We start from the raw sequence: 23,786 nt of genomic DNA, 5'->3' as shown, positions 1-23,786 counted from the left end.
ACTGATAGTTTTAGATGCTACATAAATTCTTTAAGGCTCGGTTCACACTAATGCGACCACTCGTCCCATTAGAAGTCGGACCCCATTCTGTGAAATTGAACTGTTCTAATCGGTGCCACTTGTGTCACTCCTAACTTAGAAAAAGGGTTCCTGCACTACTTTTGGTCCGACTTTGGCATGACTTGCATGCAACTTCTGTAACAGAAGTCAATGCAAGTCATACCAAAGTCATGCTGGGGTCTAACTTCAAAGTCGGATGTGAGTACACCCCTGATATTTTAGTAAAATTTTTTATTATATCTTTTCATGTGACAACACTGAAGAAATGACACTTTGCTACAATGTAAAGTAGTGATTGTACAGCTTGTATAACAGTGTAAATTTGCTGTCCCCTCAAAATAACCCAAAGTGTCAATATTTTGTGTGGCCACCATTATTTTCCAGCACTGCCTTAACCCTCTTGGGCATGGAGTTCACCAGAGCTTCACAGGTTGCCACTGCAGTCCTCTTCCACTCCTCCATGACGGAGCTGGTGGATGTTAGAGACCTTGCACTCCTCCACCTTCCGTTGAAGATGCCCCACAGATGCTCAATAGGGTTTAGGTCCAGAGACATGCTTAGCCAGTCCATCACCCTTACCCTCAGCTTCTTTAGCAAGGCAGTGGTCATCTTGGAGGTGTGTTTGGGGTCGTTATGTTGGAATACTGCCCTGCGGGCCAGTCTCCGAAGGGAGGGGGATCATGCTCTGCTTCAGTATGTCACAGTGCATGTTGGCATTCATGGCTTCCCAATGCCGTCAGCACTCATGCAGTCCCAGACCAGGATTTACTGTAGGCAAGACACACTTGTCTTTGTACTCCTCACCTGATTGGCCCCACACACGCTTGACACCATCTGAACCAAATAAGTTTAATTTGGTCTCATCAGACCACAGGACATGGTTCCAGTAATCCATGTCCTGTGGTCAGCTTGTCCTCAGCAAACTGTTTTCGGGCTTTCTTGTGCATCATCTTTTAGAAGAGGCTTCCTTCTGGGACGACAGCCATGCAGACCAATTTGATGCAGTGTGCGGCGTATGGTCTGAACGCTGACAGGCTGACCCCCCATCCCTTCAACCTCTTCAGCAATGCTGGCAGCACGTCTGTTTCCCAAAGACAACCTCTGGATATGACGCTGAGCACGTGCACTCATCTTCTGAGGTCTACCATGGCGGGGCTTGTTCTGAGTGGAACCTGTCCTGTTAAACTGTTGTATTGTCTTGGCCACCATTCTGCAGCTCAGTTTCAGGGTCTTGGCAATCTTCTTATAGCCTAGGCCATCTTTATGTAGAGCAAAAATTCTTTTTTTCAGATCCTCAGAGAATTCTCTGCCATGAGGTGCCATGTTGAACTTCCAGTGTCCAGTATGAGAGAGTGAGAGCAATAATTTAACACACCTGCTCCCCATTCACACCTGAGACCTTGTAACACTAACGAGTCACATGACACCAGGAGGGAAAATGGCTAATTGGGCCCAATTTGGACATTTTCACTTAGGGGTGTACTCACTTTTGCCAGCAGTTTAAACATTAATGGCTGTGTGAGTTATTTTGAGGGGACAGCAAATTTACATTGTTATACAAGCTGTACACTCACTACTTTACATTGTAGCAAAGTGTAATTTCTTTAGTGTTGTCACATGAAAAGATATAAAATATTTACATGAATGTGAGGCGTGTACTCACTTTTGTGAGATACAGTACCTGAGAATTTCAGATTGAGTATGTGGCTCTGGTGCTTAACAAGTGGCCTGCCAGCACTGGCCCCACTGTACTCCAGAACTCTGATCAGGGCTGCACACTTAAAGTGGTTGTAAACCCTTACAACACACTTTGACCTACAGGTAAGCCTAGATTAAGGCTTACCTGTAGGTCCAAGAAATATCTCCTAAACCTACACGGTTTAGGAGATGTTTGCCGAAAGAGAGGCACAGCATGCGCCATAGACAGCGGCGCACTGAGCAACGGCGACTATGCCGCGCGTGGCGGCTCCCATGCGCATGCGTGGGAGTGACGTCATCGCGGCTACGCCGAATGACAGCGGCGGAGCGGCGAGACCCACCGAGAAGATGGATGCGCCGGACTGCAGGGGACAACGGTGACATCGCTGGCTCCTGTGTCAGGTAAGTGACACATAATGGGATACTATGCGATGCGTTGTAGTCCATTATGCTTTACCTTTGCAGGGAATGAAAGAGGAAGTAAACTCATCAGGGTTTACTTCCTCCTTAAGCCTTGTGCACACAATGAAACTATCGGACGAATGAGCGTCTGGTTTTTTGCATGCTAGTCTCAAATTGAAAACAAGTAGGTGAATGGAGTTACAAAAATGTTCCTAAGATAGAATACAAAGTCCCGCGATGATGCAATGCAATGTGTTGTAATCTAGTCTTTTATATCAGAGCATGCACAGTCTTGGCTACTTGACAAATACTGTACTGATTAAACAAAAGTCGATTGCTCTGTTATCGAATGAGAAACATTTAGTGCTTGTCCCCTCTGATAATTTTGCATTGCCTGTCGTAATTGTCACTCAAAAGCTGTGTACCAATGATCAGATAATCGCTCCAAAAGTGTTATTTTCCATCTGATTTTCTGATCATGTGTATTAGATATTAGTGACACTGGCTCCAGCAGGCTGTAGCATTGAAACTGGCAGCTTTCAGTGACAGAATTGCTCAGCTTCTTGGCTTATACTCCTGCTATGAGGGCACTCTATGGAAGCGTTCAGTAGCAGAACATTGAAAACATAAGCTTCCTCGTTGTGTTTACGTAGGAAGTGACATCATGTGCAATGTCACAGCACTTCCTCTTAGTCTTGCCTTCCCTGCATACAGCAAGAGATCCTTATTAGAAATGATCTGTTGCTGCAGAGCTGCACTGGGAGCTTGATCAGGTCTCCAATCCAAAGCTCCCATGAGTAAAAAAAAAATCTTAATAGAAAACGATTAAATTAAGTAAATGGTATTGTAACTGTAAACTAGGATGTTAATACAATTTAAAAAAAAATATTTTTAAAAAACAACACTCTCCCCATTAATACCAAGGTCAGAACAAATAAACTGGATGTTCTGGAAAGGCATGTGTTTACTGCATTTGTTTGCAAACTTTTGAAAATTGTGCAAATTCAACTTGTTCTTATCTAAGGTTAACTTATGTGTACTAATGCAGTGTGTATCACACATTGCAGCCCTTTTCACAAAACATGAGACATTACCTTTTTATTTTATTTTTTTCAGCTTCTACAGTCAGTTTACAGTCAAACTCAATTTGGGTGTGAATGTAGGTGACTTGTAGGTTTAAATGTAGGTTTACTTTAATGATTACCAATAGTATATTTTGCCTTTTAAAAAAACATGTTCCTCGCTCAGTACTTATGCTGTTTCTATTCCTGAACAGTTTGTTTTGCCATTTTGTCTTTCTAGGAATGTTTTTTGACGTAGTCTCATTCTATACAATATGGTCTCATTTTCTAGTGTAGCTGGCTTTGGATTTCTGCTTTCTTGCTGTGAATGTTAATGAGAACAACTTAAAATAGTCTTAGGGGCATGAGAGACGTGAAAGATAACACGATACATGAAAAACAACTAATAGTGAATAATTGTCAGGGGGCATGGTGCTGTCTGATGGTTATCTGCTTGCTCATGGACTTTCTGAAGGAGGGGGGAAAGGGGTACATGTCTACAGGAGCAGATGTCAAGTTAATACAAATTTTGGTGTTCTTTGACAAAAATAAAAATACCCCTATAGATACCTTAAATCAAGCAAATAAGTGATCCGTGAGATGTTCAAAGCTTGGGATTTTTTTTTTATAACCTAACCGTGCTTTAAACTTCTCAACAACTTTATCCCTGACGTGTCTGGTGTGTTCCTTGGCCTTAATGATGCTGTTTGTTCACTAAGGTTCTCTAACAAACCTCTGAGGGCTTCACAGAACATCTGTATTTATACTGAGATTAAATTGCACACAGGTGGATGTCTGAAGACAGTTGATTCCACTAGATTTTAGTTGGGGTCTGAATACAAATGCACGTCACATTTTTCAGATATTTATTTGTAAAAAATTTGATAGCTATTTATTATTTTCCTTCTACTTTACAATTATGTGCCACTTTGTGTTGGTCTATCACATAAAATCCCAATAAAACATTTAAAATTTTTATTTGTTACATGACAAAATGTGGAAAATTTTAAGGGGTGTAAATACTTTTTCAAGGCACTAAAAGTACAGAAGCATGTCACTCTGGCGGATGACATGGGCTTATCTGAGGTACAGAGTCTAAGTATTAACCGGTGCTCACCAGAGGTCCTAATGGTGGAGATGGGTTTTGCTGCGTGTTAGTAGCAGGCCGCGCTACCCAGAATAGTCTGACCAGGAGATGAGTAGCAGATGGGGATAATAAGTGTAGTTGAGGAGCAAGCCAAAGGTCAGTAACAAGTGATAGTAAATTTACAGATGGGAGCAAGACTGACAAGAGTGAGATACTGGCGGGAGAGGGCGCAATAGTCCGGCAAGCAGAAAGTGAAAAGCCAAGGCTTTAATAGGAAGTTCATAGGAGGAGCGAAGTGTTCAAGGTTAAAGACCAACAAAGTTCAAGGCATTATCATTCAATGAATTGTCCAGGGAGCTGTCCAACATTCTAGGTGGCTCAGCAAGAAGAGACATTGCCTTATTTGCAAAATAGCCCAAACTTTGTCAGATTGGGTGGAGAGTGTCCGAACAGCAATTTTCAAGTCTTGCCACAGATTCTCAATTTGATTTAGGTTTGGACTTTGACTGGGCCATTCTAACACATAAATACGCTTTGATTTCAACCAGGGATATGCAATTAGCAGACCTCCAGCTGTTGCAAAACTACAAGTCCCATCATGCCTCTGCCTTTGGGTGTCATGCTTGTGGTTGTCAGATTCTTGCTATGCCTCATGTGACTTGTAGTTCTGCAACAGCTGGAGGTCCACTAATTTCATATCCCTGATCTAAACCATTCCATTGTAGCTCTGGCTGTATGTTTAGGGTTGTTGTTCTGCTGGAAGGTGAACCTTCCAGCAGTCTCAAGTCTTTTGCAGACTCTAAAGCCCCATACACACGATCAGATTTTCTGCTGATTTTTTTCCTTCAGATTTACCAAAACCATATAATATGAGGTAAAACCTTAGGAGTTTCAGTTTTGTAAGCAATCAGGCCGACCCTTGCACTACATGGTTTTGGTAAATCTGAAGACAAAAATCAGCAGAAAATCTGATAGTGTGTATGGGGCTTTACAGGTTTTCTTCTAAGATTGTCCCGTATTTGGATTTGGCTCCATCCATCTTCCCATCAACTCTGACCAGCTTCCCTATCCCTGCTGAAGAAAAGCTTCTCCACAACATGATGCTGCCACCACCATGTTTTGCGGTGGGGATGGTGTGTTCAGGGTGATATACATTGTTAGTCTCCCTCCCCCCCCCCACACACACACACACAGCGTTTTGCTTTTAGGCCAAAAAGTTCAATTTGGTTGCATCTGATCAGAGCACCTTCTGCCACATGTTTGCTGTGTCCCCCATATGGCTTCTCACAAACTGCAAACATGACTTCTTATGCAGACAGCCCAAGTCTCTCGTGAGGTGCGGGAGCCTACCGCATTTCGTGGGCGGCTCCTGGACACCTGCAAGTGTGCTGCCCGATATCCCGGATGTGGAGCTGATCCTGGATGGTTCCCTGGTTCACAGTCGGGGATGATCGGTGCAGCAGGAGGGACAGCTGTGAACTTTGATCTCCCTGCATAGCTAACAGCTGCTTCTCCTTCTCTCCCTCCTGTGGCTGTCGGCTAAAAAGCTATACAGGGAGATCGGCGATCACAGCTGTCCCTCCTGCTGCAGTGATTATCCCCAACTTTTCCCTGTATCCTCCTCCTCCAGCCCACCTCCATATCCTTCTACCCCCCTGTCCTTCACCCACTCCCCCCTCTGTTCTTCTCCGGCTCCCTGTCCTCCTCCACTCTCCCTCGTCCCCCACAGTGGGAGGGAGAGGTGGGAAGCCTGCTGTGGGGGAAGAGGGAGAGCGGGGGAAGAGTACAGGATTTGTCATGATGGAGAGCGGAGGAAGGGACCGGTCATTTACCTGCCACTTCCTTTTCCAAATTGGACACAGTGAGCGAGATCGCTCCTGTGTCCTGTGAATACTGAGCAACCTATGTGTTACCCTACTCAGTTTATGAATGGACAGGAGCCGCTGTCTTCTGTCCATTCATCTTCAATGCTTAGAAATGGACTGGGGAATCTCTGTCCTCAGAGGGGAGATGCCAGGGTTCTGTTTAGACCCCTGATATCTTACCAAAGCCCCCCCCCCCCCGCAATAGGGTTGATTAAAAAAAAAAAATGCAAAAAATATATTAAAATTTTTTTTTTTTTTTTTAATCAAAAATAATAAAAAAATTAATTTATATATATATATAAAAAAAAAAATAACTGATGACACCACCCCAATAATTGTAAAAAAAAACAATATGTAAGAATAAAAACATCATCACCGCCACATACTCCCCCCTTCCCCAGAAGCACTGTGAAAAAAATATTTTAAAAAATGATTTAAAGAAAATAACCCTTTCATGACTAAGCCTATTTTTGGCATTTGGTGTTTACAAGTTAAAATCCATATTTTTTGCTAGAAAATTACTTGGAACCCCCAAACATTATACATATTTTTTTAGCAGAGACTCTAGAGAATAAAATAGCGATTGTTGCAATAATTTATGTCACACGGTATTTGCGCAGTGGTGTTTTAAACGCAACTTTTTGGGAAAAGGAACACTTTCATGAATTAAAAAAAAATGAAACAGTAAAATTAGCCCATATTTTTTGCATAATGTGAAAGATAATGTTACGCCGAGTAAATAGATACCAAACATGCCACACTTTATAATTGCACGCACTCGTGGAATGACGACAAAGTACGGTACCTAAAAAATCTCAATAGGCGACGCTTTAAAAAATTGTTTACGGTTACCAGGTTAGCGTTACAGATACAGAGGAGGTCTAGTGCTCTGACGATCGTGGCGATACCTCACATGTGTGATTTGAACACCGTTTACATTGGCGGGCGCGACTTCCGTATGCGTTTTCTTTGCTTCGCGAGCTCGCGGGGGCGGCGGGCGCTTTAAAAAATGTTTTTTTATTTATTTTAAAATGAATACATTTTTTTTTTTTTTTATTAAAAATTTGATCACTTTTATTGCTGTCACAAGGAATGTAAACATCCCTTGTGACAGTAATAGGTGGTGACAGGTACTCTTTATGGAGGGATCGGGGGTCTAAAAGACCCCCGATCCCTAATTTACACTTCAAAGTATTCAGATCACCGAAAACAGCGATTCTGAATACTGTATATTTTTTTAAAACCGGCGCCTTTGGCAGCCGAGTAAACAGGAAGTGACGTTATGACGTTGCTTACGTGTTTACTATTGGGAGACTGGAACGAAGCTGATTACGGCTTTGTTCCAGTTCCTCCCCAGCAGCCGGAGGCATCAGCCAGTGCATCGGTGCTCCCGGTGCGCTTCGGTTGTTATGGCTGGATAGCCAATCGCCCGCTGTAAAAAACGGTACCGGGCATCATCCCGGCATACCCCCCGGAAGCCGAGTACGCACATCTGCATACGCTCGGCAGGAAGGGGATAAACAACAAAATTGTAAAAGAGAAAATAATAAAAACAAAAAACTGACACACTGCTCTACTGACACTGTCCACTACCCCTATCCCCAATCATTGTGAAAAAAAAAATTTGTAAAAAATTATTCAAATAAAATTGTAAAAAAGATAATAATAAAAATAAAGAACTACAGACACCGTCCGTTCCCTTTTTAACATTAATACATTCTGCACTATGTAAGTCATCTCAGACTGTATAAAACCACACCCCATTTAAGCCACGCTCAATATGTAGCACGGTTTAAGCCACGCCCACCTCCCTGAAATGAGTTTTTGCAGGTTGGGATGTCTGCTTATAGCTTTCTTTCAATAATGGCTTTTCTTTTTGCCACTCTTCCATAAAGGGCAGTGTTCAAAGGGTAAGAATACTTTTTCAAGGCATTGTATATATAGCTAGATAGTAAGCTGGGGTTTGGGCTTTAGTAGTTTAATGTCATTTCTGGATTGTGCTATTATGATGACAGGCAGACTGAAAGCATGACGAGCCATAGTGGCCATGTGTGTGATAGCACTTCCTTTACACCTGTGTTGGCACAGGATTTCCTGTGATGTAGAAATCTCCATAGCAACATCCAAGATTGCTTATTTTTCCCATAAATGGATATTTGTGCATGGAGTCTCAATAGGTGGTGATGACTAATAATTATGCTAGGGATTTTATAATAGTTCATTATACAAGGTAGATGCCAAATTGAGCCTACGTTGTTAAAAAAAACAGGACTGTATTAGACGGATGTGAAGTAGATGCATAATTAAAGTATATGTGGGACTTGGTAGTCATTGCACATGAATTGTTATATTAGGAAACACTTCTTTGTTTAAAGGCCACCCCTAACTTGGGCAAAGATCACTGGCAAACATTTGAGAAATAAAAAAAAAAAATCACCCAAGATAGGTTTTCCGAGCTGATTGCAATTGCTACCCCAAGAGAGGGCTGATATCAGAAGGGGGTGCACAGGCCATACATGTAAAGGCTTACCTGGTGTGATTGTTCATGTTTGTGCTGCAGTCATTTCACAAAGTGACCATGCGACTATTGAATTTTCTGACCCCATCTAATGTCTATGGGTACTTTAAAGCCGACCCTTCAACTTGACGTGCGCAGACACATAGTGATATTTCAATCCTATCAGTCATATTTTAATAATTTTGGAGGTATGAAATGGTTATCCTAAACTAAATTTACTTACTTAAGGACCGCCTCTTGTATATATACGTCAGTACTTTGAAGAGGGATATCTCGGTAACTGCAGTAGCTGCTGCTACAACCAAGATATCCCTCTTTACAGGAGGCGGTCCTGTTTACAATAATGGTGGTCTCCGTGGCAGGTTTGCCGTGAGATCACCGTTATCGGCGGCAGGAGAGGTGACCCTCACCAGCGCCCTCCGCCGCTTACCAGAGCCGTCGGTAGCGGCGGAAGCGATCGGGTCCTCCTTGTTGCTGGGTATGGAGATGGATGAGGATAAGATGGCCCCCACTCGTCTCTATACCATAGGAGGGCAGAAGCGACGTCAAAACGTCACTTCCACCCATACCTCTTAGCCCTTGTACACACGGTCAGAGATTCCGACGGAATGTGTCCTATCGGACCATTTTGTCGGATATTCCGACTGTGTGTGGTCTCCATCGGACTGTTTCCATCGGAATATCCAACGGACCAACTTTTCCAACTTGCCGGTAACATTTTCCGACAAAATGCTCTGATCGGACATACTCCGATCATGTGTAGCCTACTCCAACGGACAAAGTGCCACGCATGCTCAGATCAAATTCCTAGACCAAAGTTATTGGCTACTAGCCTGAACGTAGTCCCGTCGTAACGAAATAACGTCATCACGTTATGTACAATCGGATTTTCCGACAACTTTGTCCGACCGTGTGTATGCAAAATTTTTCCGACAAAATCCGTCAGACAAAATCCAACAGATTTGGTTGTCAGAATGTCGTGTGTACAAGAGCTTAAAAACATTTTTTTTCAATTACCTTTTTTTTATTTTTTTTTATTGCATTTAAGTCCAATTATGAGATCTGAGGATCTCATATTTAAGAGGACCTGTCATGCTTTTTTCTTGTAATAGGAATAAGTGATCCATTATTTTTTTTTAAACAGTGTAAAAATAAATAAAATCAAGTAAATTAAAATAAGAAAAAAAAATACATATTTTTAAAACACCCCGTCCCGACGAGCTCGCGCACAGAAGCAAACTTATACGTGAGTAGCGCCCGCATATGAAAACTGTAGTCAAACCACACACGTGCCGCAATCGGTAGAGCGAGAACAATAATTCTAGCCATAGACCTCCTCTGTAACGCAAAACATGCAACCTGTAGAATTTTTAAAATGTCGCTTATGGAGATTTTTTAAAGTAAAAGTTTGACGCCATTCCACGAGCGGGCGCAATTTTGAAGTGTGAAATGTTGGGTATCATTGGGCTAATTTTACTGTTGTCTTTTTATATTCAAAAAAGTGATTTTTTTTTTCCCCAAAAAAAGTGCGCTTGTAAGAACGCTGCGCAAATATGGTGTGAAAAAAAAGTATTGCAATGACAAAAAAACAATATATAATGTTTGGGCGTTCTAAGTAATTTTCTAGCAAAAAAACAGTTTTAAACATGCAAACACAGAGTCTGAAAAAGAGGCCTGGTTCTTAAGTGGTTTAATCTGTCCAAACAAGAGTCTAATGCCCCATACACACGATGAGATTATCGGACGAATGATCGTCTGTTTTTCATTGCATGCTAATCTCAGATCGAATCTGATGAGTTTACTAAAGTCACGAAAATTCCCGCACGACAGAAAAAAAATTCGGAAGTGATGTCATGTGTTGTAATGCATTTGTATTGCATTTTCGAACGATAGCTGTACTGATTAAACGAAAATCGTACGATTTGGCATCGTACGAAAAAAATTTCCGTGCATGTCCGATAGAATAATATCGGATGTACTGTCCTAATCGGCTCTCGAAAGCTCTGTACTAACGATCCGATTATCGTACGATCGCTTCGAAAGCGGTATTTTCCGTACGATTTTCGGATCGTGTGTACGGGGCATTAAGCCTCATACACACGATAGGACTTTGTAAAAACTTTCCCTTGGATTTTTGTACAAAGGGCGTCTGCCCTGAACTTGTATTGCATACACACAGCAGGACTTTTTCAGCCAACTTTCACCAAATCATGTGGTTTTTCTGCTCTTTACCGCCACCTTTGGTCAACTTCTGTATTGTTGTCTGATCTTTTGCATTGGTTCTGAGCATGCCTGTTTGTACAAAAGTCCTATGGTTTTCTGTACACATGATCAGACTTTGCTCCATCGGACTTTTGTTGCCAGAAAGTTTGTCCATTCGCACAGCCAACAAAAGTCCGATGAAAACCAAAAAAGTTTGTCCGATGGAGCGTACACACGGTCGGATGTTGCTCCAAAACAGCTAATTTGCATGTTTGTTGTCAAAAAGTCTGATCGTGTGTATGGGCCTTAATAGATATTCCAGGTATGATAAAGTTTGAAACACAAAATCATAAATTATAATATAATACATAAATATAATTATTAAAAAAATAATAATATAAAAATAATAAAATCAATTTCCCCACGATTCACTATCGCTCAATTCTGCAAGTGTTCTAATTTTACTATCACTATTTTCTAGCTGGTCTAAAACCACTTTTGACGTAAAGGGACATTTTTTGGTTGCTATGGACAATCCAGTTTCCAGGCAGAAAGAACAGCATGCGGAGCATTGGAGAAAGCACTAGGGATAAAAGGGATGTGAAATTTCATACAGTAATGTAATCTATAAGATTACAGTGTACTGTATGTATTATTTTTAAATATTTTGAATTTGCCGCTGGACTCCGCCCCCGTGTGTCGCAACGCTCGCAGGGAATGGAGCCTGGCACACAGAGGCATCGGGCAAAGGACAGAGCCCGCAGTCGCAGCGGAGGGACATCGTAGGATCCTGGGGACAAGTTAAGTATATTGCACCAGGATCCTGCAATGCAATCCCGAGTGTGGCTCGGGGTCACCGCTAATGGTACTGAATTTTAACCCCGAGACAGACTCGGGAAAACCGCCAGGGAGGTTAATGAACTATTGGAAAGAGTCTATTGCAAAGGTAACTGTGACTTGATAGAGAAATTACATTGGAAGACAAGACATCGCAATAGACGCATAATCCAGTAGATCTCCCCCCCCCCCCCCCCCAGTACTTGCTTTTAAAACCTTCACTTGGAGGTTTTTCATCTCCTTTAAACCAGCATTTTTCAACCAGAGTGCCTTGGCAAAATGGGTGTCAGTGGAAGGAATAATAGTTCCCCATCATTGCAGGAAATGGGAGGAATAGTGCCCTTTCATAGCTGTATGTGGGAGGAATTTCACCCCAAAGACCAGTTAAAGGCAAGCAAACGGTTGCATCCAGTCTGTCCTAGGCTAATTGATTATCAACACCCTAACAGGGGCAGAGAAGGCAATAAAATGCTGACAGACACTCAGTTGGGTACACACTATGAGAAAATCATAAGAAAAATTTCATACGAGACACGATCATTTGATATTCATATAGTGTGTACACAACTTTCGAAATCTGATTCAGATTTTCCAAATGAAAATTTCTCGAAGGAACAAACTCGAAATTTTTTCTTGTACGTGAACAGAAGTAACAATTTTCGTTAAGTCTTTTCCACTTCATCCAAAGCTAAATAATATCTTTTAGATGGAGCTAGGCTTTTGCTTTTTGTTTTTTTTTATTTTATTTTTTTAATTCAGATTTTATTTACAAAACTTTTTTTCCATTTTACAGACAAAAATACAAAATCAAAAGAGCTAGGTTTTAACTTGGGTAAGAAAATTGGCATTTAAAGCTGATTTCTTAGCTATGCTCAGCACATGGCAGTTCTTGTTCTTCCAGTCCAATAAATTCAGCACAGCTTTTTCTAGTGCCCCAAAGTTTGACTGGGTGCCCTCTAAACAATTTTGCATTACTTCACAGTTAAGTAAGAAATGGCTAATCTTCAGTTTTCCCTTTCCTTCACAGTCTGTAGACTTTAGGAATTGGGAACAAAATGAGCTAAATCCCATTAATCACACATTTATTTTCCTGCGTAGCGATACTAACATGCAATGTAACAAACAACATTTTGCATTGAATTGTTCTTTTGGCGTGTGCTATAGCCCAATATTTTCAATGAGCAAAACAAAATGTACTGGCTTGGTTGAATGTCTGATCTAATATGAAAAACAAGATTCTTTCATTGTATTGATATAACTTCATTTGCACAGAGACTGGGCATTGAGAAGACCGACCCTACAGCTTTAACGGAAGAAGAAATCACAAAGTTTGTACGTCTTGACATCGATCCAGACACCATCACGTGGCAGAGAGGTATCTAGGCAAGAGCTTCGACAGCTAAATACATACATTTAATTTATTCAGAGCTGTTTTACCTACCAAAGGATTTGTATTTCTGTCCACCCAGTCTAGAGGTTTACACAGCTCTGTCACACAACACATCCAGATGGATGACACCAGTGACGGCTAAAGAATACAGTAGTGTCTTCTGTCCATGCCTAGTCTGTTGATTGGACAGCAAAAGAGCAGCAGCAGATTGATGAAGTTACCTTTCTGCTCATTTTGCTTTCTCCTTCTATGATCATGTTCCTTGTGAACACCTTTTTATTCATCATACCTGATTGACAGTCAGTCCTGCCCCTTCTTCTATCTGGGGGCTGCTGTATAGGGGATTGCAAGAGGCTAATTCCAAGACACAATTAGGCACTTAAGCTGGCCATAGACAGTTAGAATCTTGGCCGGTTCAACAGGAATCGGCTGAGATTCAAACCACGTATGGGCAGGCTGATTGTGCCTAAGTTGATCATTCAATCAACTTGGGTACAACCAGCCTACCAGAATTTTTAATGTTATTATTGCCAGTGTCTATAGCTGCTAGTAATATTTACTGTGTGTTCTCTCGGCCAGGGCAGCTCCCCCCGCCTCCTGCCAGGAGAACACAATGGCTCCGTGGCAGGGATTCCCCTTCAAAACTGACTGTGTTGATGGGGGATTTGAGCGATTATCTTTCCTGCAACCATTGTTACAGGAAAAATCTCTCCATCTATGCCCAGCTTTACAATATATACATTGAACAAACAAATGTCATAACTTGTATACATAACTGCATTATTTTGTGTCTTTATTTACCAGGATTTCAGCTTTAATTTTGCCCTGTCAGTGTCCTTTAAATGCTATAGGGCATGTACATGTTTTTTAAAAAATTTCCTCAGCCCCCTCAATACATAGATTTTGTCCACCCTCCACATCTGATAACTGTGGCCTCCTTCACTGGCAAAAGTCTAGTGCTGGGTTGCCAGAGCTTGTGCACTCGCATCCTATAGACATAAAAGGAGTTGTAAAGGCAGAAGGTTTTTATCCTAATGCATTCTTTGCATTAACATAAAAAAACCTTCTGTGTTTAGCACCCCCCAATTACAGGGGTTCTGTGTTGGAATGGTTACACAAAGCTCTAACTAGGCTGGGGTGCCCCCAAAGAAAGCCGCTGGCTGAGGGGGCACTCTATAGGAGGGATGGGCCAAGAGCAGCAAAGGGGGACCAGAGAAGAGCAGGATCCAGGCTGCTTTGTGCAAAACCAACTGCACAGAGGGGGCAAGTATAACATATTTGTTTTTTTGTTTAGTTTTTTTAAAACGAGCCTTTACAATCACTTTAATAGCATGCACCCATATAGCCGGAGCAGTGCCCCATTTAAATCCGTAGGACATTGGTATGCAGGCACGGGCAGCACAAGCTTTGATTTTTACTGGTTGGGCTGCAGGCAGTGTGGAAGCCCGCAGCCGTAGCCTAGCAGTAGTGTATGGGGGAGGACTGGTGAAAATTTTTACCAAACATGTACTTCCAGTATACCATGTTATGCAAAAAAAAGGGGTAGGCTTTATTGTTTAAGGCTGCTTTCACACTGTGGCGTTGATGGTAAAATGCCGTTAGTTTTGACGGCGCTTTAGTATCGTTTTAGTGATGATGTTGAAGCGCTTTGCAGGTGCCCATTCAAATAACTGGTCTGGAAATTGCCTTATTCTTCTGACCATAGGGGGTATCCCCTGTGCCTGGGAGCATGAGGCATATTACCCATTGGCACAATGGGTAGCGTATCCCATAGAGTCTATGTTAAGCTTGGCTATGTTGCCTTCAGGAAGTCGGAAAAAGAAAGAGTTCACAGTGGGCTGTCCACTTTTTTTTAACGTCCTGCCAGCGTAGCGCCCCAGTGTGAAAGTGCTCAGGCTTTCATACTGGGACTGCACGGGAGGCGTTTTTCAGGCGCTATTTTTAGCCCAAAAGAACAGATGTTTGTTTAGACGTCAGGCTTAAATATGAAATATTGTGTGTTATCATTTACAGTAGTAATTAGAATGCGGTAACTCTTCAGAGCCTCATGTGCAGCATAAAATATTTCTCTGCTCTTTAGTCCCCATTGGTATAATGCAGTTAAAGCCGGTTATGGATCCTTGAGATGCATGCAGGGGGCACAACCTACTTGCTCAGTACTTTTACCAAAGCATTATCTCTGCCTGTTTTAATATCCTGGTGAACCTCTGTTTGTGATGGAGAGGCACTCCCCTTTGCAGGTTCCTTTTTTACTATACAGAAAGTTTTAAGTTTTAATTAAAAAAAAAAACAGTACTGAGAAGTTTCTTACAACCATCAAAGAGATGCAGAGTTGCCTTGGCAGTTAAGCCGGCCATATATGGGTCAAAATTTGTCTTGTTTCTGCTGACTTTCGATCCATGTATGGGCAGGCTGGTTGTACTGATTTTGATCACTGTCAGTGGTTGCAGCTGCTGGTAATGATCATTTTATTCTGACGACTGGGAAACCTCCCGCTGTCGGAAAACAATATGCAGCAGGAGGGAATCAAGCAATTTTCTTTCCTTCAACCAGTGGTTAAGATACATTTAGTGAAATCTCAGATTTTAGCAGTTGCAGTGTTAATTTCTTCATCACATCTCATCAGACTCTAAAGCTGTGCTTCCCAAATTTTGCTAAATTGTGTACCATCATTACATCCTCTGCTGTATCTGAGCATCGCCTGTAATCACAAATCATTGCATGCCTCTGACTGCTACACTGTCAGCTCCTCACTGCCTTCACCAAAATATCCACTAGAATGCCTATAATCCCAGACAAGCTATATTACCAAGCTCCTTGTGGTAGCAGACACTAGATTAAGATTTCTGAGCCTAGCTGTGCAATGCATATGGTTTTCCCTGAGCCCTGCAATCCTTTACTTGTTCCCAAACCCTGAAGAATCCTACCTATGTTTCTCCTTGAGCCCTGCAGCATCCCACCTCCGGTTCCTTCTGAGCCCTGCAGAATCCCACCTTTGGTTCTGTCTGAATCCTGCAGCATCCTGCTATACTTGTTCAGAGCCTTGCCACATATCCCATACTTGTTCCCAAACTCTGCAGCATTTTTTTTTTTAAGAACTCTGTAACATCCCACCTATGGTTCTCTCTGAGCCCTGCAGCATCCCACCTATGGTTCTCTCTGAGCCCTGCAGCATCCCACCTATGGTTCTCTCTGAGCCCTGCAGCATCCCACCTATGGTTCTCTCTGAGCCCTGCAGCATCCCACCTATGGTTCTCTCTGAGCCCTGCAGCATCCCACCTATGGTTCTCTCTGAGCCCTGCAGCATCCAACCCATGGTTCTCCCTGAGCTCTACAGCATTCCACCTATGGTTCTCTCTGAGCCCTGCAGCATCCCACTTAAGGTCCCCTCTGAGCCCTGCAGCATTCCACCCATGGTCCCCTCTGATCCCTGCAGCATCCCACCCATGGTTCTCCCTGAGCTCTACAGCATTACACTTATGGTTCTCTCTGAGCCCTGCAGCATCCCGCTATACTTGCTCTGAGCCTTTCGCATCTCATTCTATACTTGTTCCTGAACGCTGCAGCATCTGGCTCAGTTTCCCCAAGTGCTCTGCCACATCGAACCTATGGTTCTCCCTGAGCCCTGCAACATCCCACGATGGTTCTCTTTGAGCCCTGCAGCATTCCACCTATGGTTCCTCCTGAGCCCTGCAGCATCCCACCTTTGGTTCTCTCTGAGCCCTGCAGCATCTCACCTAATGGTTCTCTCTGAGCCCTGCAGCATCTCACCTAATGGTTCTCTCTGAGCCCTGCAGCATCCCACCTAATGGTTCTCTCTGAGCCCTGCGGCATCCCACCTAATGGTTCTCTCTGAGCCCTGCAGCATCCCACCTAATGGTTCTCTCTGAGCCCTGCAGCATCCCACCTAATGGTTCTCTCTGAGCCCTGCGGCATCCCACCTAATGGTTCTCTCTGAGCCCTGCAGCATCCCACCTAATGGTTCTCTCTGAGCCCTGCAGCATCCCACCTAATGGTTCTCTCTGAGCCCTGCAGCATCCCACCTAATGGTTCTCTCTGAGCCCTGCAGCATCCCACCTAATGGTTCTCTCTGAGCCCTGCAGCATCCCACCTAATGGTTCTCTCTGAGCCCTGCAGCATCCCACCTAATGGTTCTCTCTGAGCCCTGCAGCATCCCACCTAATGGTTTTCTCTGACCCCCGCAGCATCCCACCTAATGGTTTTCTCTGAGCCCCGCAGCATCCAACCTAATGGTTCTCTCTGAGCCCTGCAGCATCCCACCTAATGGTTATCTCTGAACCCTGCAGCATCCCGCTATACTTGTTCCTGAACTCTGCAGCATCTGGCTCGGTTTCCCCAAGAGCTCTGCAACATCCAACCTATGGTTCTGTCTGAGCTCTGCAACATCTCACCTATGGTTCTCTCTGAGCCCTGCAGTGTCCCGCTATATTTGTTCTGAGCCTTTCTGCATCTCATCCTATACTTGTTCTTGAACCCCTGCAGATTCCCACCTATGGTTATCCCGAGACCTGCCGCAACCAGCTTATACATGTTGCTGAACTCTGCAGCATCCTGCCTATAGTCGTTCCTGAACCCTGCAGCATCAGAATTTGGCCCTGCAACATCTGACCTAAGGTTCACCCTGAGTCCCGTAGCATCTAGTCTATACTTGTTCCTGAACCCCGCAGCAACTGGTCTTTATTTATTTTTGAACCCTGCGGTTATCTGGCTTTTGTTCTTCAAATTCTCTGAAGTATCCACCTATGGTTCAACCTGAGTCTTGCAGCTATTTTATAAACTTGTATCTGAGTCTATAGTGAAGCAGTGCTTCCCCATTGGTAGACGCTCGGCACTTTTGAAAACAAAGTATTTATTTCTTTAAAGGCAATGGATAATAAAGGAAGAACTCAATTTATTTCTCACAGGATATAATGAGTGATACAATCACAAAAACTAGCAGCGATTTATTCCATATGACTGAACCTGATTTTTTAGGTAGGTGGGGGGCACATTATTGTCTGTTAGCTTCAAGAGTCACACAGCGAGCATTCACACCTGACATTGAGTGAATGGGTTCTGCCAGTCAGCCATTCGTTTCTTTGTGAAATCACTGAAGGTGGTAAACAGATGGCAGATTTGGCTTTGTCTTTGTTATTTCACCCAGAGAGCCAGATTTTTGTCATTGCTGATTATAAATAGCAGGAGGTTTGTTAAGAAAGACTCAAATCCTGAACTCACATTCTGCAAGAAAGGCAAATTATATGCTTGGCACATGAGTGGCAATCTCATGAATATTTTTGTGATCTGGAAAAGCTACAGCAGAGACTCATTACTGCACTATTGTCAGTTGTAGACTGAGCTCTGTAGTTAGTTTCTACATTGGAATTGATCAGTGATTCAGGTGAATGTAATGTTCTGACTTATTAGAACGCTCGTGTAAAATCAGTGTGTGAATGACCAGCTTAACAGTTAACTGCAATGGCTGTTAAAGTGATCATTCTGGTAGAAGCCACTCTCTTGGGTTCCTGCTAATCAAACTAGGAAGTTTCTCCTTCAGGTGCAATGGCTTACTGGTCAGTAGGAAGGTGCAAGTGAGGCAGGAGCCCGTAGCTCTGGTCATGATTTGCATTATAGTGCACCCCAAGTTTTGCGTTCCCAGTATTCTGTGGAAGTAATCTATTGATAGAAGTAGCTGGACTGGACTGGTGCCTACTGTAGGGACACTGTCCCTATTTATTGGTTATCAGAGACATGTTCTTTTTAAAGATTTCTTACACAATTTAACACTTGAATGTTCTGACACTGATTTTCCTGCCATAAACAGCGCAGTTCCTATATGATCTGTTATAATGGTAGGTGCCAGAGCCAGTTAGATGATCATCTAACATCCATGTGTAACTTCTATACTTTTCAATGTATTTCTTGCTACAGGTGTAGCATGGCTGGAATACAGGGAGTGTTGCTGGTTGATAGGAGGTGGTTTAAAATACTAAAGACTGAGTTGTTTAATGATAACGGTTCCACTTTGTTGAAAATGTACAACACATGTGTATTGGATGCGTTATATTGTGTGTGTGTGTGTATACAAAGAATATTAATGGGCTTTATTTTTTACAGTAATGGACACAAATGATCGATTCCTAAGAAAGATTACAATTGGTCAATCCCCAACAGAAAAGGGTTTTACCCGGACGGTAATGTACCTTAATATTGTATGACCTATGTACGGTAGATAATTTGACATATCAATATTTTGTTCTAACTATACAATAAATGTATCCATATCCTAAATAATAAGAGTAGCGCATACCTTTAATATCCTCCCCTGCTTCTCCAGCCATTGGGAGCAGGGGACAAATGGGGTAGCAAGTGTATCACTCCCCTCCTTACCACGTGACACTGGTGCTTGGCCACCCAGGCACCTGGCGCTGTTGCATTAGGGCAGGAATAGAGGTACTTAAAATACAAGCGCTTGTGTTGTGTCTCCTCCCCTTTTGTATTCTTTGCCATTCATAAAGCACAGCCCATGAGGATGCTGTGGTTGGCATTACACAAGCCTAGGCTTTAATATACCCCCCTTTCACACTTTGAAACATTTCATCACAGTTGCTTTCTTTTAAATATATTTGATCTTTAAAAAATATATCTGTATTTCTTTAGCTTTCTGATTTTATGATCACTTTTTTATATGCAGGCCCAGTTTGACATCGCCGTAGCCAGTGAAATTATGGCTGTTTTGGCCCTTACAAGTTCTTTAAGTGACATGAGGGAACGACTAGGCAAGATGGTGGTGGCCAGCAGCAAACAAGGAAATCCAGTTACCACAGAGGACTTGGTAAGACACAGAACTTATTTGTCTGTTTCGTTAATTAACCACTTCAGCCCCAGAAGATTTGGCTGCTCAATGATCAGGCCATTTTTTGCGATACGGCACTGCGTCGCTTTAACTGACAATTACACGGTCATTTGACGTTGTACCCAAACAAAATTGACATTCTTTTTTTTCCCCACAAATAGAGCTTTCTTTTGGTGGTATTTGATCATCTCTGCGTTTTTTTTATTTTTTTGCACTATAAACAAAAAGGACCGACAATTTTGAAAATAAAACAGTCATTTTGTACTTTTTGCTATAATAAATATCCCCAATGTTTTTCTAAAAAAAGCTAGTTTTTTCTTCAGTTTAGGCCGATATGTATTCTTCTACATATTCTAGGGTAATAAAAATCGCAATAAGCGTATATTGATTGGTTTGTGCAAAAGTTATAGCACCTACAAAATAGGGGACAGATTTATGGCATTATTATTATTATTTATTATTATTATTATTATTATTATTATTATTATTTTTATTTTTTTACTAGTAATGACAATGATCAGCGATTTTTATCAGGACTGCGACATTGTGACAGATCGGACACTTTTGGCACTTTCTTGGGACCATTGGCATTTATACAGCAATGCACTGATTACTGTGTAAATGTCACTGGCAGGGAAGGGGTTAACAGTAGGGGGCTATCAAGGGGTTGATCGTGTGTCCTAGGGAGTGATTCTAACTGGTGGGAGATTGGACTGCCTGAGTGAGGAGAGCAATCCTTGTTCTTCATACTTGGTATGAACAACAGATCGCTCTCCTCACCCCTGACAGCATGGAAATCTGTCTGCTTACATTGACAGATCTCCGTTCTGTCTCTGCGTGGAGCGATCGCGGTTGCCCAGTGGTCATTGCGACCGCCAGGCATGCGCATAGTGCGTCAAAAGGCGAACCAATGCAAGGTAACTTCATTTCGTCCAGGGAGCCAACCTGCCGCAGTTGTACGGCGACTGGTCGGGAAGGTTAACTGGATTGACTGTTTTTCTTGGTTAACCCTTTCATGCCGATGTAGTGCAAATATGTGGCCTTTGGCTTGAAGGGGCTGTACCATGTACCAAGTGATGCCTGCAGCTGCAGGCATCAAAAACTTCCCCCTATAGGACCACTGGGCGGAAGTTTAACGTTGCTTCCGGCATCCAATGTTATGGAGCCGAGTGGGGGCCATCCTTTCCTCACTTGGCTCAAAGCCTGTCGGGGTGAAGGAAGTGATCTGAGAGCAGACTACCCGCTGTTGAAGAGGATACCAGGGTTATGGCATTGCTGGCAAGTGGTCCCCAAGTGGTTAATAAACCCCTCTGTGTTTATGGAGTCATTAGGGGTCTAATAGTTCTCCCCTGCCCTTCACGCCATCTAACCAAGCACAGATCGGCTTGGTTAGAAGTATTTCCTGGAAAGGGTGCATCTGAAACCAGAAGTGACATCACATTACTTGTTTGCATGTGAGATCGAGGTATGGATTTGACTCAGTCTCACAGTGTTCTCCCTCCCCCTAGCCAGCGGTTGTGTTCCAGGGCTCCGGTAAGAGCAGGAGAGCCCAGTAAACATGAGAGGAAGGGGTAGGCACCGCACTGCCGCCTCTGTGAAAGTGATTAGCAGCTAAAGAGCTGCTGCATCTTTTTCACGTTCAAGCCAGTGTTCCTTCAGAATCAGCGACCTATCAGATTAGGTAACGGAAATGACGTTCTGTCAACTGCGCATGTGCTCCACCCCTACTAGGTTTGCTCACCTGACAGAACACCTACAGTCAGAAAAAGGCAGCGGACATCTTAGTACATCTACGTCTTGAATATCACAGTAATTTTAGCAATAAAGTGAGCATATATATCAATAAATATATTATATTGACATCTATGATGATGTTTGGATGTTTAATTTTGAAAGCCTGAAGGTTTAGTGATGAGCAGTGCAGGTTGTACCAACATGGCCTCCGCCACCTTCCTTTTGCTGGTGTTCAGCTTCTTTCGAAATGTAACATCCAAACAGCATCACAAATGTCAACACACTATATTTATTTATATACGCTCACTTTATTGCTAAAATTACTGTGAAAGTCAAGACGTATCGGGGTGTAGTAAGATGTCCGCTGCTGCCTTCTTGTGACTGCAGGTATTCTATCAGTTTAGCAAACCTGGTAGTGTTGGAACGCATGCGCAGCTAACATGGTGTCACTTCTGTTACCTAATCTGACGGGTCACCAAGTCTGATGGAACACCGGCTAAACAAAACCTACACAACCTGATGGCTGCTACTGCAGCCATCAGCTTGTGTTTAAAGTTTCACTCTTTGGACGTACATAGTATGTCCAAAGAGCTGAACTGGGTAAGGGAGCACTCAACAATGGCAGTGAATTTCTGGGAGCCTCGATCTCGCCAATAAACTCCCATGGCCCAGCCCTTGTCCGTGCTCCCTTATCTGCCCTGCACAGCCACTCAGTGGCACAGGAGATCTGCAGCTGCAGGATCACATGACTGGACCAGAGCGGACTGAAAAAAGGTAAGTACACAGAGGTTTTCTACACAGGATAGGTAGGAACATTTTTAAGATTAGTTAGTATCAGGCTTTAATTCCTTTTCAATTTGTTTTTATTGAGCAATATTGCAAATTACATTGGATCAGTGATAAAGTCATCATGCAAAATATCCAATGGTACTATAGATCAACAAGTGACTTTTAGCATATTTAAGCATGTAAGATACAATCAGAAGTTATATACCATAAGTCTTTTCCGCAGTTAGGAATCTGTACTTTTTATAAAATTTAAGGGGTAAAGAAAGAGAAGGGAACTAAAAACGGTTGTAAAGAAACACATGTAACAACATAGACACCATAATATACCAAAACAAAAGAATTCCAAGAGGCAAGATTGGGCCTTCAAATTATGTGTCCCTTATCGGGAATATACGAGACAAACATTTCCAATTTATTATAAATTTTTTGTAGTAAGTCCATACTATGTGCTAGTAACTGTTCATATTGGGCAGATTTTTGCACTTTTTTGATAATTTCCGAAACATTAGGGGCTATAATGGTTTTCCAGAGTGATTCTATTGTCATACGGGCTGCAGCGAGGATTTGGACAATTCGAAAATGAAATTGTTCAGGAATTTTATTTAACTTGTGATGTAGGAGAGCCATCTCTGGTGTTAGGGGAGTGAATAAGCCCGTGACCTTAGAGATCAGGGAAAATATTCCATTCCAAAAGCTGCAAAGGCTTCTACAATTCCAAAACACATGAAATAAAGTTCCTATGTCTACACAGCCTCTTCAACATTTAAAAGTAGAGTCAAGGAAAATTTTTGATAGCTTGAGGGAAACAAGATGGCTTCTGTTAAGCATTTCTAAGACATTGTCCCAAAAACACACCTTGATGCTTTAAAAGTAATGCCTTTTACCTTGTTTCCATTCTAGATAACTAAAATGAGTGCCTAGATCTTTTTCCCAAGCCAACATAGGGGCCGTTTTCAGGCTTTAAATTCCACTTTAAGGCAGCCCCTGTCTTGTTCTATGTCTTGAATACTCCATCAGTGATTTCTCCCTGCCACAGTCCAAATAGTTTCCTGTCCACTGGAAGTTTTTGGTATTCCAACTCTTCTTTGTATGTTCTATCTAGACCCTTTATTATTCTCTTAAATAAAAAATAAATAAAAAACCTACGGGGACAGTGGGAGTCCCATTTAATGGCCATAGCAGGTGTTTAAACAGATAACTCAAGCCAACAGGTCTCATACAAAAAACCCTGAAAGTCAGGTGGATTAGCTTTCCAGCATCCGTTTTTGGTGAACAAGCTTTTAAAAA

At 42.5% G+C, this 23,786-nt stretch overlaps 1 protein-coding gene across 5 annotated transcripts in view; it reads left to right on the top strand.

Annotated features, from left to right (window-relative positions):
* The window catches only part of MTHFD1 (methylenetetrahydrofolate dehydrogenase, cyclohydrolase and formyltetrahydrofolate synthetase 1), a 116,553-nt gene that overhangs the window by 66,793 nt on the left and 25,974 nt on the right, over positions 1 to 23,786 (top strand). For all 5 annotated transcript variants that reach the window (XM_077464341.1, XM_077464342.1, XM_077464344.1 and 2 more), the window contains 3 exons: positions 13,003 to 13,105; positions 19,238 to 19,314; positions 19,815 to 19,955. In XM_077464341.1, coding sequence (XP_077320467.1) covers positions 13,003 to 13,105; positions 19,238 to 19,314; positions 19,815 to 19,955 — 321 coding nt within the window. The remainder of the gene's footprint in view (positions 1 to 13,002; positions 13,106 to 19,237; positions 19,315 to 19,814; positions 19,956 to 23,786) is intronic.

The sequence above is a fragment of the Lithobates pipiens genome, unplaced genomic scaffold (genome assembly GCF_037356315.1).
Source record: "Lithobates pipiens isolate NorthernLeopardFrog02 unplaced genomic scaffold, aLitPip1_a1.2 Scaffold_30, whole genome shotgun sequence".
Lineage (NCBI taxonomy): Eukaryota > Metazoa > Chordata > Amphibia > Anura > Ranidae > Lithobates > Lithobates pipiens.
This window is presented reverse-complemented; position numbering and strand designations above follow the sequence as displayed.